The 15,838-nt window shown below is 49.9% G+C and overlaps 1 protein-coding gene across 1 annotated transcript in view; it reads right to left on the bottom strand.

The window, feature by feature from the left end:
• Positions 1-15,838, bottom strand: part of EIF2B3 (eukaryotic translation initiation factor 2B subunit gamma) — a 115,254-nt gene that overhangs the window by 91,664 nt on the left and 7,752 nt on the right. Inside the window, exon 3 of the mRNA XM_019480739.2 lies at positions 13,665-13,804. Within this exon, the coding sequence (XP_019336284.2) occupies positions 13,665-13,804 (140 nt within the window). The remainder of the gene's footprint in view (positions 1-13,664; positions 13,805-15,838) is intronic.

Raw genomic sequence — 15,838 nt, forward strand, 5'->3', positions numbered from 1 at the left:
TTCCTGTACCCTTTCCTGAGCAAGCGTTTCAGAGCGTTCTCTTAGGCTTTCCTTTTTACTATCAGGAATCTTGGGGAGGCTGCTGAAGTGGTGAGGTTGGCCCTGAACTCGTCGAGCAAAGACATCTTCGAGGAGGGTGAACATGTTCCCCCACATAACGTGCCTGTTGCCTGCCAGGAGGAGCTGGGGGAGAGCTGCCGGGAGCTTGGGAGGAGCCCCAGCTCCTCTCCCGCAGCGCAGAGCAGCCTCCAGGCGATCGCAGGTGGGATCTGCCAAGGACAGCACCGGTTTAGGTTATCTCCATATCTCGAGAGCAGCCGTCCAAAATTCCTTTTCCATACATGTGGGCTGGGAACAGGAAAGAGACGCCGGAGCCCCGAAGGCATCCTGTCTCAGCGTGCTAGGAAGTCTCGTTACCCAACATCAAACTGGATCCGTGGGGTGGGAAAGGGTGTTTCCAAAAAAAGCTGTAAGCACCCCAAACCAGGAGGCTGTGGATGAATGCAGCTGAGCTCACAGACGGCAGAGCGGTGGGACAGACCATAAGCGTGCAGAACTGCCGTGAGGCCTGAGCTGTACCCCCAGAGCCTGTCCTTCCCTCTGCCTCGTGCTGCTGCCAAAACCAGTTCTCATCTGTCGCCCCCCTCCGAGCACTCCCTCTTCGCCGCCGCATTCAGCGTAAACGACTTGTCTTCACCTTCAAGGCTGACTCCCCCACAACCCGTCTTCTCATTTATTACCGAGATGTCAGCTCCAGTCTCAGACCAGCCTCCGATGCCAGCTCAGCCACATGCTTGCTGCCTTCTCAAACGAGCACCTTTCTGCTTTCTCTTGTGCTTCACTTTCCACCGAGGCTCTCGATTCACCTGCAAAGATGTCTTGCTAACCTCTGCCATGACATTCCCTTCCACCACCCCTACAAAGACTTGGACCATCAGTGTGCTGAGATGACCCCCTTGCACGTTGGCTGGTGCTGGCTGATTGTTCCCTTGCACTCCTGAACCTACATTGTAGGATCCCAGGGGCCTACAAGTCACTTGGTAAACTCCAGCCTCACAGCAGAGGTACCAGGCTATTCGACCAGGCTCTGCCCACCCCCCATCCCCCAAACCAAAAGCCCTTCTCTTCAGTGGAGGGGAAGGATCTTGGAGCCCAGGAAAAGAGTTGCAGGGAATAAATAACGCAAACAGAGCCAGGAGTGAGGTCAAAAGCTGGAACGAGGGGCTGAAACAGAGCCCTGGACAGCTCTGCTCTGTTCACCTGGAACCCCCTGCTCTGTGGGGTTCAGGGAGATGGCGGACATCAAGCAGCTGATGTGCCAGAGAGACGGCCTCTCCTTGTCCTTGAAGCTCCTGCTGTGAAGTTGAACAGGCTCGCAGGCTTCCTAGGTGGCTCCAACACTGTGTCTCGGACTTGACTTGGAGGAACCCCACCCTGACTGAGAAGGTGGACCGGTCTCTGGAGTCAGTTCGGTCCCTGAGCTCCCCAGGGAGAGGGCTGGTAAGCACTGGCTCCAGGCACTTGCTTATCTAGATAATGCCTGAACCTTTCCTGGGCAACTGAATGGATCACCAACTAACTTCGCACAGAGGACTGAACGCTCTACTTCTGACCGCTACAAACCTGCATTCGGACTAGCAAACTCCAGGGGCATCTCGTACCCAGTCCCAGAAGGTCCTTTAACCCAATGCCTTTTGATCATCTGTGTCTATATGTTGTTATTTTTTGGAGAGAAGGTCAAAATGGGATTAATTCAGATTAATTTTTACTTATGCTCTTTGCTTTAAAATATTCCCATTTGAGTCGTATTAATTCCCCCAAAGCATACACCACAGTAAAATATTTATACAGAAGTTTTGATATATTTTAAAGAAGGAAATGATGAGGCGCCTAATGAAAAGAAACACTATTCCAGCTTCTGCTGTGTATACTGTGAAATGGAAAACTATAATGGGGACTCGTTCAAATCCCGCAATGCTGTAAAATGTAATTACTATTTGTCCTGAATCAGCTTAGCAAAGTTATTTTAGTTATATGCATTTGCAAGGGGCCCTGCTACTCCTGCAACTCAAATATGGTCTTGTCTGTGCCATTCACATGAAGGAAAGTCTGGATGAATGCGCGCATGCTAACACGGGCAAAGACAGATTGATAAAGAACAAAGCACCAACATGCTCCAGAGGGGTCTGGGTTAGCTGAATATGGGGCTGGGAGTCCAAAATAATGGGACTATCCTTTAAGAGATGGCAGTTAAAACAAGCAGAACCACAGCTCCATCAATGACTCCCCCAAGAGCTGGCAAATCACTTAAACTCCCTGCCTAGTTCCCTATACGCATTAACGGGGAATATCTTCCTCCCGGGAGGATCTGTAACTGTGAAGCATCATTGCAACCATTCACAACCCTGGATGTAAAAAGCAAGTGCCTCATAGAAGCTCTGAATGCTTTATTGCCAAGCTGCAGTAAACACAGGCAGCAAGATAAGCAACCACAGTCTCAGAGCCCCTCGGGCAAAAGAAGATTAGGAAAAGAGTCCTAAAAAGAGACCCACCGAGCAGGGACCGAGAGGGGCCAGCACTGCCTGCTTCTCCCGCAGGTCATCATCTGTGGGGTTTGATTGCTCTGCTTTGGTCGGTCGCTGGAGAGGAGGGTTGGGGCGGCAGCATCACCCAAGTCAAGACACCCATGCTCTCCTACCACTGCCAGCCCCAAGAGTGAGAATGACATGAACCCACAGCTTACAACTCATCTCACCCAGGAGATGAAGCCTTGGGCGGTGGGAATTTCCAGTCACTGCTGCCCTTGCTCAACCTGAGGCCGAGACGGGGGCAAAATGCTGCATTGGCCCATAACCAGCCCCGTGAACCGGCCAGTCCTCCGGCCTTGCACGCTAATATCACGTGAACGGCAGAAGAGTCTCCCGCAGCCATCCCAAGAAATGACTATTTTGACTTGCGTGTCAGACGGCCCCGCAGGTACACGGCGGGCGCTGGAAAGGCTGGGGAATGCTTTCAAAGGAATTTGAAAACAAGGCCAACACTTATTTGAGCCCTGCTTAAAGAGAGGATTCCTGTTTGTTGCCTCAGAACTGAATTTCATTAGTTTTCTTATTTCCACTGGCAGTACAAAAACAGCTCTCTCTCTATTATGGAGATTAAAAGTTTTTCTTTCCATGGTCATCAAATGTTGCTCAACTGTACCAGAAGGATTCAGACCCCAGCGCCCAGCCGATGCAGCCCGCGTACTTACATCATGTGTTTGGAAAGCAGATTTTTCAACAGAGGAAGTGAAGCGCTTATCCGTGCCGGCCAAGACTCCACGGATCAGTGACCCTCAGCAGCAGACGGACCACCACCGTGACATCACACTTTCCACGACATGGCTCCAAAAGATGCACATACCAGGAGAATCTGGAGTTTCGATCGTTGTTTATTTGTTCGGGGAGGGGATTTTTTTTTTTTTAACGGCCTTTCTTACAAGGTTTGGAATGCAACTCTCCAACGCGGGGAAGCCAGGTGGACCACCTGAGACGTACTGTTTCATACGCCAGCGCTGTGGTAGCAGAAGGCCCACTGATTAGTTCTCAGGGTATTAGTCACGGCTTCCATTAACACAACTAAGGGCTCGTCAAGGAAGGAAAATGTGAAATCGTTCCGTTGCTGTTACTCTGCTGGAACGCCACGTTGTAATAGCTGCCCGGAGTATAGTTGGGTGACACAGGGGAGAGGAAAGCTTTATACGAGATGAAAAAATATGGACTTAGTGAAGACAAATTCTTGACCCAAGCACACCTCCCCCTGTGCTCCCTGCCTCCATCCCGAGCCCAGATTTCATGACCTAACCAGGTTTCTCAACCTGCCACCTAAAGGGGCCCCAGCCTGTGAGGACGGCGCCAGACAGCAGCTGTGTGGGGCTGAGGAAATTTGGCACTGAAACAGGGTGACCAAAATCAGGGAAGCTCAAGTTGCAGGAGCGCTCGCTTGACAGAAAGCCCCCAAGTTCTGCAGCAGCTTGATAAAACGGTCCAAGCCGCGACCCATGGGGACACGGGGCCAGAGCCCAGCTCCCTGGCACCACACGCAGCCACATCGTGTAGCTCAAACCATAAACTTGTCGAGCTCCATCTTGGATTTCGTCGGGGTACTTCAGCCCCTGGCTCTGCCTACTGGAAGGCTCTTGCAGGACTCGTTCCTCCGGTGCTGAGAAACCACCTCCAAACATCCAGCCTCCCCATTTGTTTTTGTGCCAATACCGCACTTTAACTGAAAGGCTCTCCTCCCGCCCTGCCGGGCACCCCTCCGCAACACTTTGCTAGAGAGCAACTGCATCCCCTCTCAGCCTTTGCTTCACTTAGCAAGGAAGGCAAGCTCGCTGTCTCTCTGGAAAGGCCCAAGCTGGGCTAGCAGCCCTTCTCCGCACCCATCCCAGCTGCAAGCCTCCTTTCCAGAACCTGCCCATGAGTCACCAGAAGTGCATGAATTTCCATGCAGCCTCCCCAGTGTCTTGTGCTTTCCTCTCTCTGCTGGAGCCATCTCACCAGATACACCCAGCATCTAGCCAGGGTGCCATCACACAGGCACCTTGGCCATCCTGCACTCAGCTTGCACACCCAGACCCTTCTCTTCAGACACTTTCAAGTGATGAGCTCCCTCTTCTCAATATCAGTCCCTATCCGTTCTGCCTCATGCTCAGAGGGACAACCGACAGCACGACTGCATCATCGCGTAACGCGGTGACCCAAACACCGAGTATGTGGGTTCTCTGCCACTTCCCAGCTAGAAGTGCTGGTAGCAAGCTACGGAGCAGGCCTGCAACAGAAGTGGCAAGTGCTTGAGAGCTGGAGACGCTGAAACTCGTCTGAACAAAAGCACTGGGAAATGTGCCAATGGGCCAGATGACCTAATTAGCAAAGCTTGAAAAAACCACTGGCTCAAGAAGTGCTGTCCCAGAGGAGCAGGGCACCTGGCAGGACTCACACCAGCTTCACTGCTGCTATTCAGACTCATGTCACTGCCCTGTTGTTGCCGCTACCCATAGCTTCCTTATGAATCTATGAATCTTAAGCTACAGAGGCGAGCACTGGAGGCAGCTACTGAGGAGAAGCCAAAATACCCGAGGTTGGAGCAGGGGAAGGGACAGATAGAGACTCCCTGAACCTAGCAGCAGCCAAGAGGCTCTTGGGGCAGAGAGACAGAGGACATCCTCCCTCTTGCAGCAGGTAGCAAGGGTTGGGATTCATATTATTCAGAGCAAGGCCAGCATTCTCCCAGGTCCTAGCAGATGCTGACCTGGGCATCTCACCAAGGTATTTCTCCTGGCCCACACATGAAGTCCTTCTCCCAGTTTCTCCCTCAGTCGCCTTCTGTGTCTGCCTCTGGCTTTGGAGGCATCCTAAATCTTTCCAGCACAGCTTGGTAGGTCTTCTCCACCCTTCATCGACTCCACACACAGGATATTTTCACTGACTTTGCAGAGGGAATTTGCTGGCACCTGGTCCTTGAAACCATAGCCAATTCCCTCAAGGTCAGTAAATGAGACTATTCACCGATGTGACGTACGTAAAATTAGCGGGCTGACACCCGGGCAGCACATCTCGGAGGAATGTCTGTGCAAGAACCAAGTGTGTAAGTGCCAGCACGAACGACTCTGAAGTCTGAGGTTCGTTTCCTTCTAAAGATGCTGACTGCTGCGTGCATGTCCTTTCCCTGCTGCTATGTGCAGCCATCGCTTTGGACACCAGGGCTGCTCTTCACGACTGCTGCTTTGAAATACTACTGCCCAACCCAACTGTTTGGGTTTCCACACAACCAGTACCGGCGACATACCCCAATGGCTCTATGGTTGAGGTTACAATCCCAGGAGGTGACTCTAGGACTTGCATGTGTCCATTCTGCAGTCCTGTTTCTATTATGCACCTGATGGCTTCATTTTAAACCCCCCATAATCTGTAATGTTAAGGGCTCTGCCTCATGCCCAAGCATTCTGGGAAGCTGGAGGTTAATCAGACCAGCTGCTTTGTAGTGACAAGTCCTTGAAGAAGGGCCACTCTCGTTTCTGAGAGCAGGCTGTGTGCATTCCCTGCACACCCAGGCAGGCTGGTCCAACGCACATGTCCATCCAAGTCATGTCCAGGTCTCTCCCCAATAAGAGCGGGCCCATAAGGTGACTAAACCTTTTAGAGAGCCAAATTTTGTGGCAAGTTCATTCTTCTTTTCACTAACAAACTCTACAGGCACCTGGCAAAGCAAACGCGTAGTGCCTACTTCATATCCCCCGTACAGGCTGGGGTGGTACATGTGAGCTAGGCCAATTGGGCAAGCAATTCGAATACTGTAACAAGCGTGTACAGTGTACTCCACCTGCATACATACCAGATAAAGGCACCATTCACTTAGCTACATAACAAATGATGGTACCTGTTGCTTACATGTTAATCGCATCTGGTTAAGTGCAAATTCTGATAGAGTATACAACATTTTTCATCCCCCATGATCAGCTCTGCAACTTGATTGTACTCTGGTTAACTATCTAATAACGTTAATGTTCTACTACTGTGACCAGCTGTACTTGGTTTAACTGCAGCAGAAACACTGAAGGGGTAGTAGCTGTTCAAGCTGTCCCTTAAAGATAGATGCACGAACAATTATATCGACCTCAAATGATATTGTCATAAACCAATGGTTTTCAACTGGTGGTCCATGGACTCCTGGGAGTCCACAGACTATGTCTAGGGGGTCTGCAAAAGATGATTATGATAGATCAAAAATATGTGAATGCCAATACCTACAATTCAAACGGGTCTGTACCTCCATTTGAAATTTCCAAAGGGATCTACAAATGTAAAAAGGTTGAAAACCACTGTCAAACTGTTACTGTGCAAATGTTACAGCTGCATGATCCAAGAGTAGCAAAATCATTGCAACTTTAATCCTGTTTTATTCCAGCTCAAAGGCACAGCTAAGATGTATTGCTAGGGGACTGTGTTCCTACAGTTGACACACAATGCATCTATATGTCCATGCCCCAACAGCAATCGTCTGAAGCCTCCAAAATGAGAGCAGCTGGTGGGTTCAGGGTCTGCCCCTCCAACGGTATTGACAGCTCAGTGTACTGACTGAGACGTTTGGGTATGCGTACACTCCAGGGATGTGCATAGCTTATTTCAGTTCCTAGGTTCTGCACCAAAAAGGAGTACACTGCAGTAACAAAGGATGGCTGGGAGAAAAGCGCAGAGCTAGAAATCACCTAGATCCATATTCTGACATCCTCTTCCAAAAAGAGTATTGAACTTGTTTGGACTGCTCCCATTTCAGGTGAACATGGTGCACTCTCATGCCGGCCTGCTCCCCTGGGAAGGGATGTGGGGGCGAGGTTCCTCGGTGTAAATATCGTTAGTGTTGTTCTAATCCTGGTACAGGAGCACCCAGGTTGCGTATGGACAACACATCGCAAGAGGCAGCCCCCAACTCACTAAGCCCAGGGGCTAATTTAAGCCAAAACTGCAATCAGAAAGGAGTGAAGGAGAAGCATGGTGAGGTTTCAAGTAGTTCAAGCAGAAAACAGTACTTAGGGACTGTCCTTGGGTAGCAGATATTCTCCCGCTTCGCCATGGCAGAAAGCAATACAGTCTGGTCTCATCTATTTAAGAAGTGGTGCCCTCCACAGCAGAGTGGCAGATGGTCCCCTCCAGAACCAGGGCTGCTTGAAGCAGAGCAGTGCCAGTTCCTCCAGTCCGGCTGGAGAACAGGTACGAGGCCCTGGCAACACTGCAGGAGAAGGGAGGAGAGGAGAAAACCTCTGTAGAGGAGGCAACTCCATACTCTGAACAGGCTGAAGGAGCTAAGCAGACCCAGAGGAAGAAACGTTGAGTGATCATCATAGGCGACTCCATCCTGAGAGGTACAGAGGGTCCCATCTGTCGCCAGGACCCCTCGACACGCGAGGTCTACTGCCTGCCAGGAGCAAAGATTGAGGATGTGACGGGGACAATCCAGGCCATTACCCAGCCCACCGATTACTACCCCATGGTCCTAATCCATGTACCCCAGAGTGCTGAGAGAATTAGCAGAGGTCACTGCGGGACCCGCGGGCCTATAGTTCCCTGGGTCCTCCTTCCTCCCTTTTTTGAAAATGGGAACCACATTGGCCCTTTTCCAGTCCTCTGGCACCACACCAGAGCACCACGAGTGCTCGTAAAGCTGTCCCACGGGTCCTGCAATGACCTCTGCTAATTCCCTCAGCACTCTGGGGTGGAGATCGTCAGGAACAGCTGATTTAAATACATCCAGTCCCTCCAGAAGTGCCCTGACTAGATCCTCACTGACCCTAGGCCTGGGTGCGCCTCCCCTGGGGCCTATGGGGGTCCCGGTGGGGGGGTGACCCAGTCCCTGCTCAGGAAAATGGAGGCAAAGAAATGGAGCCTGGGGAACTCCCTTCTCATCAGTGCAGAGGCAGAAAAGGATCCTGGAGTCATTACTGATGCCAAAATGCACATGAGCCGACAGTGTGGGGACGCAGTCAGCAAAAGCCAACCGTACCTTGTCGTGCATCCTCAGATGCATCATGAGCAGGTCTGAGGAGGAGATCCTCCTCCTCTATGCGGCACTGGTCAGGCCGCAGCTGGAGTACTGTGTCCAGTTCTGGGCGCTGCACTTCAGGAGGGATGTGGACAGCGTGGAGAGGGTCCAGAGGAGGGCCACCCGCATGATCCAGGGACAGCAGGGCAGGCCCTGCGAGGAGCGGCTACGGGACCCGAACCTGTTCAGCCTACACAAGAGAAGGTTGAGGGGGGATCTAGTGGCTGTTTACAAACTGGTCAGTGGGGACCAGCAGGCATTGGGGGAGTCCCTGTTCCCCCGAGCACTTCCAGGAGTGACAAGAAATACCGGTCACAAGCTGGCAGAGGGTAGATTCAGACTAGATATCAGGAGGCGATACTTCACTGTCAGGGCGGCTAGGATCTGGAACCAACTTCCAAGAGAAGTGGTGCTGGCTCCTACCCTGGGGGTCTTTAAGAGGAGGCTGGATGAACACCTTGCCGGGGTCGTTTGACCCCAGTACTCTTTCCTGCCATGGCAGGGGGTTGGACTAGATGATCTGCTCAGGTCCCTTCCGACCCTACCAACTATGAAACTATGGTACCTGTGCCTCAACTTCCATGCAGGCTTTGTCCACATGAAGGATAGGTCCACACTGCTTTTGACCATGCTAGGGAGCATGGCAGCAAAGCAGGGCTCACCTGCTCTAAGACCATGTTTTGAGGTGCGGTGCGGTGCATGGAGCAGGTAGGCCAGGGCATGCTGTGCCCTGGAACAGCCCAGAGTCAACGCAGAAAATTTCAGCTCTCTGAAGACAGAGAAACTTATAACCAGAGGTAAGACCGGAACACGAGCATAGCACACAGGGTGAGCAGCGTTTGTAGCTGCTTTTGATCCCAGAGCATGTTTAACTGGAGGCCAGGTATGTAATCACTTCACTTCTCTCCTGCTGAATTAAGCAGAGCTACTTCTTTGTGACGAAACAGCTCTACCACCTTTAAAAGGTTTGGTGAAGAATGCTCCATCACTGTGCACAGCTTCTCAGAGCTTTCCAGGAGGCAGATGGGCAGAAATCCCTGGAAGCACTTCTTTTGTATCCAGCTGAGTCTGGTACACTGCTGCATCACCAGTGAAGCAGAAAGCAAAGCAATGCAGGAAGCCCTGGAGTCTTCAATGAACCAGTGGCACATGACTGCACAGACACAACATGCCATCCATGCAGTCTGAAGAAAAAACAGCAGGAAATGAGAACTCTTGCAAGAAGATTAACTCAGCATACGTGGCATACACAGTGTGACACACAAACTGTTTAATGCAGTTGTTCTCAACCTTTCTGGACTTGACGCCCCTCCATAACTTCTGTGAATCAAGTGGCACCCAATTTTAAAAACGAATGACTATATTACAGTGCTTACCTCCTGGAAGAGGAGCCAGAAAGTGGGCATGGGGGACTGTTCAGGCAAGGACAAGCCTCAGCCTGCGTTTATCTACATAGCTTATCGACTGCACCCTGGTTTGATACACACGCACTCATCAAGGTACCAGTTTCCTGCCAACACAAGGCTTGACTAGCACCATGGGTGGATCCAGGATTTATTGAAGGGGATGCAACATGCTGCTCCTCAGACTATTGAGGGGAGGGGGGCAGGTGTGGCTAGAGATCGTGGGCCAGTGGGGGACACTGGGGACCCAGGCAGGGAGCAGGTGCACAAGATGGGAGGGAGGGATCCAACTATTATGGCCCCTGGCTGACCTGGGCGTGGGGGAGCCCCAGAACTGTTCCTGCCCTGCTCCAGCCATTGACTACAGGGGACAGCTGTGTGGGAGCCAGGCTCAGCTGGGAACAGTGACAGTAGTAGGCATGCTCCTCCTTCCAGCACCCACACACTGCTCTTGCCAGGGTTCCCCTGATTGCGAAAAGCAGGTACTGGAAGGAGGAACATGCTCATTGCTATGGCTGTGCCTGGCTGTGTCCACCTCCACACAGCTGCTCTTTGTAGCCCGCAGCTGGAACAGGGCAAGAGTAGCTCTGGGGCCCCCCTTGTGCCTGGATCAGCCACAGACAGGTGCCATGCATCCCTTGGGATCCATCCCTGACCAGCACCTATCATATGGTTCACGTGGGCACTATCCACTGATCCAAGACCTGAGACTGAGATTGGCGACACCTTTCTTCTATTTCCATGATGACTGGAGGAGTGGAGAGTGCTGTCTGGTTGTTTTCCAGAGTGAAGCTGTCGGCCTCTTAAGAGGCTGGGAAAGTTCTTGTCTGACCTCTGCCCTTTGACCCATACCTGGTCAGGAATAGCACTTCTGCCAGCATCGCTCTCCAGGTCACAGAGGCTTGCAGAGAGTCCCATCATGGCAAGGCACCAGTCTTGATGGAGCAAGTTGATCTGCAGGCAGGCACCCACCTCATGCAGTTGTACTGACATCACTGGCATCCTATGTGGGCGCAGGCCTGCCCCAGGGCTGACAGTAGTTACTTGTAACAGTGGCACAATGTTCTTGGGCAGAAGTGATGCTTGGAAGGGGGCCCTTTATGAAGAAAAGACTGAAGAAAGAGGAATGACAGCACTATGCATGCGCAACACAGATGCATTCATATTTTGGTATTTACCCTTCACAATTTTAAGCTCCTGATCTTAATGTAACATTAGGAAGGTCTGCATTATTTGGCAGTACCAGTGCCAGTACTACCAAATAATGCACAAATACAAATACTTCAAGGAAGTTCACAAATAGGAAAAAAAGAAAACAATACTCCCTCTTCCCCCCCCCCCCCAAAAAAACCACACGCTTATCACCTCCTATCGCAAAGGCCCAAAAAGAACTTGTTACTTACAAAATTGAGAAGTGAATTCTGTTGTTCATTAACTCCCAAATACAAGTGTTTATGGGGGGGTTTGAAATCAACCCACAGATTGTCAAAGGACAGGCTCTAACAGGAAGAATATCCTAAAGTATTGACAAGGCGTTCATCACGGAGGCTGGTGATTGAATTACTGTGCTTGTCAGCTGCTGGCAGAGCTAGCCAAGCCAACAGGATGGATTTGTGTTCCAATCCGGCACGGAATGCCTACATTGAATCAAACCCTGAACCAGATGCATCCACGCTGCCAGAAGAGACCTGGGTGCACAGAGCAGGGAAAAGACTAACCAACAAGAGTTTGTGCAGGTTTACTCTGGTCTCGAACAGCATTTCAAGGACCAGGGAACAAAGCCCAAAACGAGCAGAACCAGCTGCCTCTCACTCTGAACTGAGAGGTCACCTTGCCCTTGACTAATGGAGGTGGTACTGGAACTGGAACAGCAACAGGGAAGGACAAACGCTTTGTCCCCAGCGCTCACAGGCTCCACTAACCTGAGCTCTTTTACAAGACTTGCTCAAGTCTCACTGAGATTTGCAATCATGTGTTTAACTGGCCTGGAGGATATGTCTAAGAGCACACTTTATGCCCCTGGCTTTATCCTCCCTCGCTCGCGTTCCACACAAGCATATTGTCAATGGAATGCCACATTACCTCATTTGTATCATGTCAATTAATTACCTGCAGACAGAAGAGCAGGTTTAACTCAATTTGTGACATAAAACTTTCAACAACCAGCACAGACTTCTCCCCAGCTTTTTGGCAGCAGCTGTGATAAGGCTGCCAGCAAACTGTGGCCATAAGAGTCAGTTCTTTCCTCAAGAAAAACCTTGGATTCTCCACTGAGGCTCCTTTCCCATGGTCTCTGAAATGCAGCAGACAGTGCAATTCTTGTGCAACTCTCACCTACAGCAGACAGTAAAGGGCCTGTCCTTCTAAAGGTACACTAGCAGCATGCACTATCTTGTGGAACAGCTCCAAAATCCTCTGTGCTGAGATCTGCTACAGCTGAAATTCTGTTCTACTCTAAAAGGGCCTGCCTGAACCCAGACAAGGGCACCAGGCATACTCTAGGTACTGTAAGAAGACAGAACGTCAGCTTCACCTCAGCCTGTACTTACTTCTATGGCCTGAAACAAATCATGTGTACGTCTATCACTGGGACCTGAGGGGTCTAATTCATAATAGACCCCTCAGGTCCCAAACAGGATCAGGGCCCTGCTGTCTCCTAATACGTCACATGGCACCTGGCACAACCCAATGAATAGGTAGGAAAAGCACTGTGCTGGCAAATAGCACAACTAGGAAACAGGGACAAACAAGAAACTGAGACTGATGAATTTGTGCAGGTTTGCTCTGGTTTCACACAGCATTTCAAAGACCAAGGAACAAAGCCTGAAGCAAACAGAACGAGGCGCTTCTCACTCTGAACTGAGGTCGTCTTGCACTTGACCAACGTACCAACAAGAAATTGAGGGACACTTGCCTGGGGCCTAGGAGAAGTCTGGGGCAAGGCAAGACCTGAACCTAGATTTCCCCAGTCTCAGTTTGGTGCATTGGCCAGAAAACCTCTCTCTGGAACAGTGGTTCTCAACCTTTTAAGACTCAGGGCCCACCTCTGCAACTTCTTAATGCGGGAGCAACCCATCTGAGAGCCAGTGCTGTGCTTTGTCAGCTCAGTGGTTCTCCACCAGGATATGCTGCTGCTGCCACCTGCACGTCTCAAATGGAGCTAAATCGGGAAGCGGCTGTGGCAGAAGTTGGTGCTCCTGTCTGCATTAGGGTTCCTGATAAGCCTAAAGCAGCAAGGGGTGCTGCAACCCCCCCAGCTGAGAACCACTGCTCTAAGAGAATGAGAGGCCTTTGAGCCCCATCCCTACTGCCCAAAGCACTCAACAACTTGTAGCTCCTGCTGTGGACAGGATAGGTATGAACAAATCAAGAGCTACTGAGAATGGAAGCAAGACACTGATTTCAGAAGCAGGCTAGATTACAGCCATCATCTTGGCCTTGTTCCACCCTTCCTTTAAGTGATTCTGTGCTAGTCAACGGGCCGTTCCAGCCATTCAGAATCCTTGCTTGGGTTTCCCTCCCCAGCTGTTGTGAAAACTGATCTCTCCAGAAACTCAGTTCTTTAAAAGAGCACTCAATAGTACCATTCCTAGAGAGCGGCCAGGCATTAGAATCAGGCATGGTGGAAGGAAAATAGATCTGAATTGAGACAGTCTTCAGTCAAGGTAAAAAAAAGAAGTGTACCTTAATTTTCGGATGAATGTACCTGAGCGAGTCTGCAGTGCCCCCATCCAAATCATCACTGATGTACACGATATCTAGCTTCAGCTTTGTGTCTAAGTTCAGCAGCTTATGGATTTCTTTGGTTGTAACCACAATGACCTCTGCAACATAAAAGAAAACTAAGAGGATACAACAACTAACAAACGTGGCCACCTATCTGATGCAAAGCATATACTCTCACTTCCAAACTTTCTCCACTGCCCTTTAAGAACAATTTTGGTCAAATCAAGTTCTACAAATTAAAAGATCTTGGCCCAGGAAAGGATACACTTTGCAAAAACAGAGAATAAGTTCCTTGATTAAAGGCAATGACATTTTGGTCATCACAAGAGACAGAGTATGAAATTGAGGGCCCCTGCTCCTATTGTCGATAAGTGCTGCTCCTATTGTCAATAAGTGATTTATTTAAACTGTACATAAATCATGTCCAAGATATGCACATTATTCTTTAAGGTCCTGTACTTTCAGAGATCAAATGCCACTTAAAAATCCTGTCTTAGCACATCCTGCCTTACTACCTGCAGGGGGGCTGCAAAGAGGATGGAGCTGAACTGGTCTCAGTAGGGGCAGATGACAGGACAAGGAGCAATGGGCTCAAGTTGCAGCAAGGGAAGCTGAGGTTGGTTATTAGGAAAATCTCTCTCACGAGAAGGGTGGTGAAGCACTGGAATGGGCGACCCAGAAAGACTGTGGAGTTTCCATCCTTGGAGGTTTTTAAGGCCTGGCTTAACAAAGCCTTGGCTGGGATGATATAGTTGGGGCTGGTCCTGCCTGGAGCAGGGGTTGGACTAAATGTGACCTCCTGAGGTCCCTCCAACTCTCTTTTCCTATGATTCTAAGTATCACTAATATCAGCAGTGGAAGGTCTAACTGGATACCTCATCTTTTTTTTCTACCTCTCAACATGCACAACTTACTATGGGGTAAACACACAAAAATACTGTTAGAAAGATCATCTCTCCTAACACCCACTTGGAAGGGAACACAAAATAATTTGATTTCGTGGCTCATAAGTGGGTTAAATCTGTGCAGGCAAGATAGAAAGGAAGTGGGTGAAACTATCATTTTAATACCAATGTGGTAACGAGGCTATTTCCTGTGACCCCAAAAACTGGAAGAGAAAGCGAAAAGCAAAGCTTCCTGGAGTTACCCTTGGGTGGGAAAAACCCATAAGATACTTCGCTTGGGGGATTTTTCCAAAATGCATGGTGGGGAACAAAGGCAGCCAGGGGCACAGTTTATCTCCTGGTTAAAGATGGTAGACTGATTCAAAACAAATAGATCTATGCAAGGAGAATCCATCCCAGATCTATTAAATCATGATACGGAGAAAAAAAAGACTGCAACCATGAAAACACAGCAGTTTCGTATCAGGGACCCCAAGTAACCTGTCAAAAACTCAACTAGTTCTGTTCTTTAGAACAACAAAGTCAGAGGTAAAGATGACTTGATGCTGCGCTCAGATGCATGCCCTACACAATCTGTTCCGGATGGCTTGGGTTCAAAACTGGCTGCCAGACCTAACCAGAGGAAAATAATGAGTGACACTGCCTTGGGTTGGAGACAGAGATGACTGGTGCAGCTGGGGCTCTTGTCAGATCCTCTTAATAAATATATTAATCCTGTTGATGGGGAAAGAAGAACTATTAGTGAAACACACTACTCTGGGAGATGTAACTACAAGCAAAAGAGACTACGTAGAAAATACAGAGGAAAACAATGTAGGATTAAGGGTGGAAATAGAAATGATGCCATGCAGCATGGCTTTGTTTGCCCAGGCAATTTCTTTCTTCACAGAGCTACACATTCAGTTGAAACTATAGACATACAGATGCAACATTTGGACTTTTACCAGCATGGTGAACACAGTACAATAAAGCACATGTTAAATGGATTCAAAACTGGCTGCCTTGAGTCACAGGGGCACCTACCCACAGATTCATAGATGTTAGGGTCAGAAGGGACCTCAACAGATCATCGAGTCCGACCCCCTGCACAGTCAGGAAAGAGTGCTGTGTTTAGATGACCCCAGCTAGATGCTCATCTAACCTCCTCTTGAAGACCCCCAGGGTAGGGGAGAGCACCACCTCCCTTGGGAGCCCGTTCCAGACCTTGGCCACTCGAACTGTGAAGAA

The sequence above is a fragment of the Alligator mississippiensis genome, chromosome 5 (assembly GCF_030867095.1).
Source record: "Alligator mississippiensis isolate rAllMis1 chromosome 5, rAllMis1, whole genome shotgun sequence".
NCBI lineage: Eukaryota > Metazoa > Chordata > Crocodylia > Alligatoridae > Alligator > Alligator mississippiensis.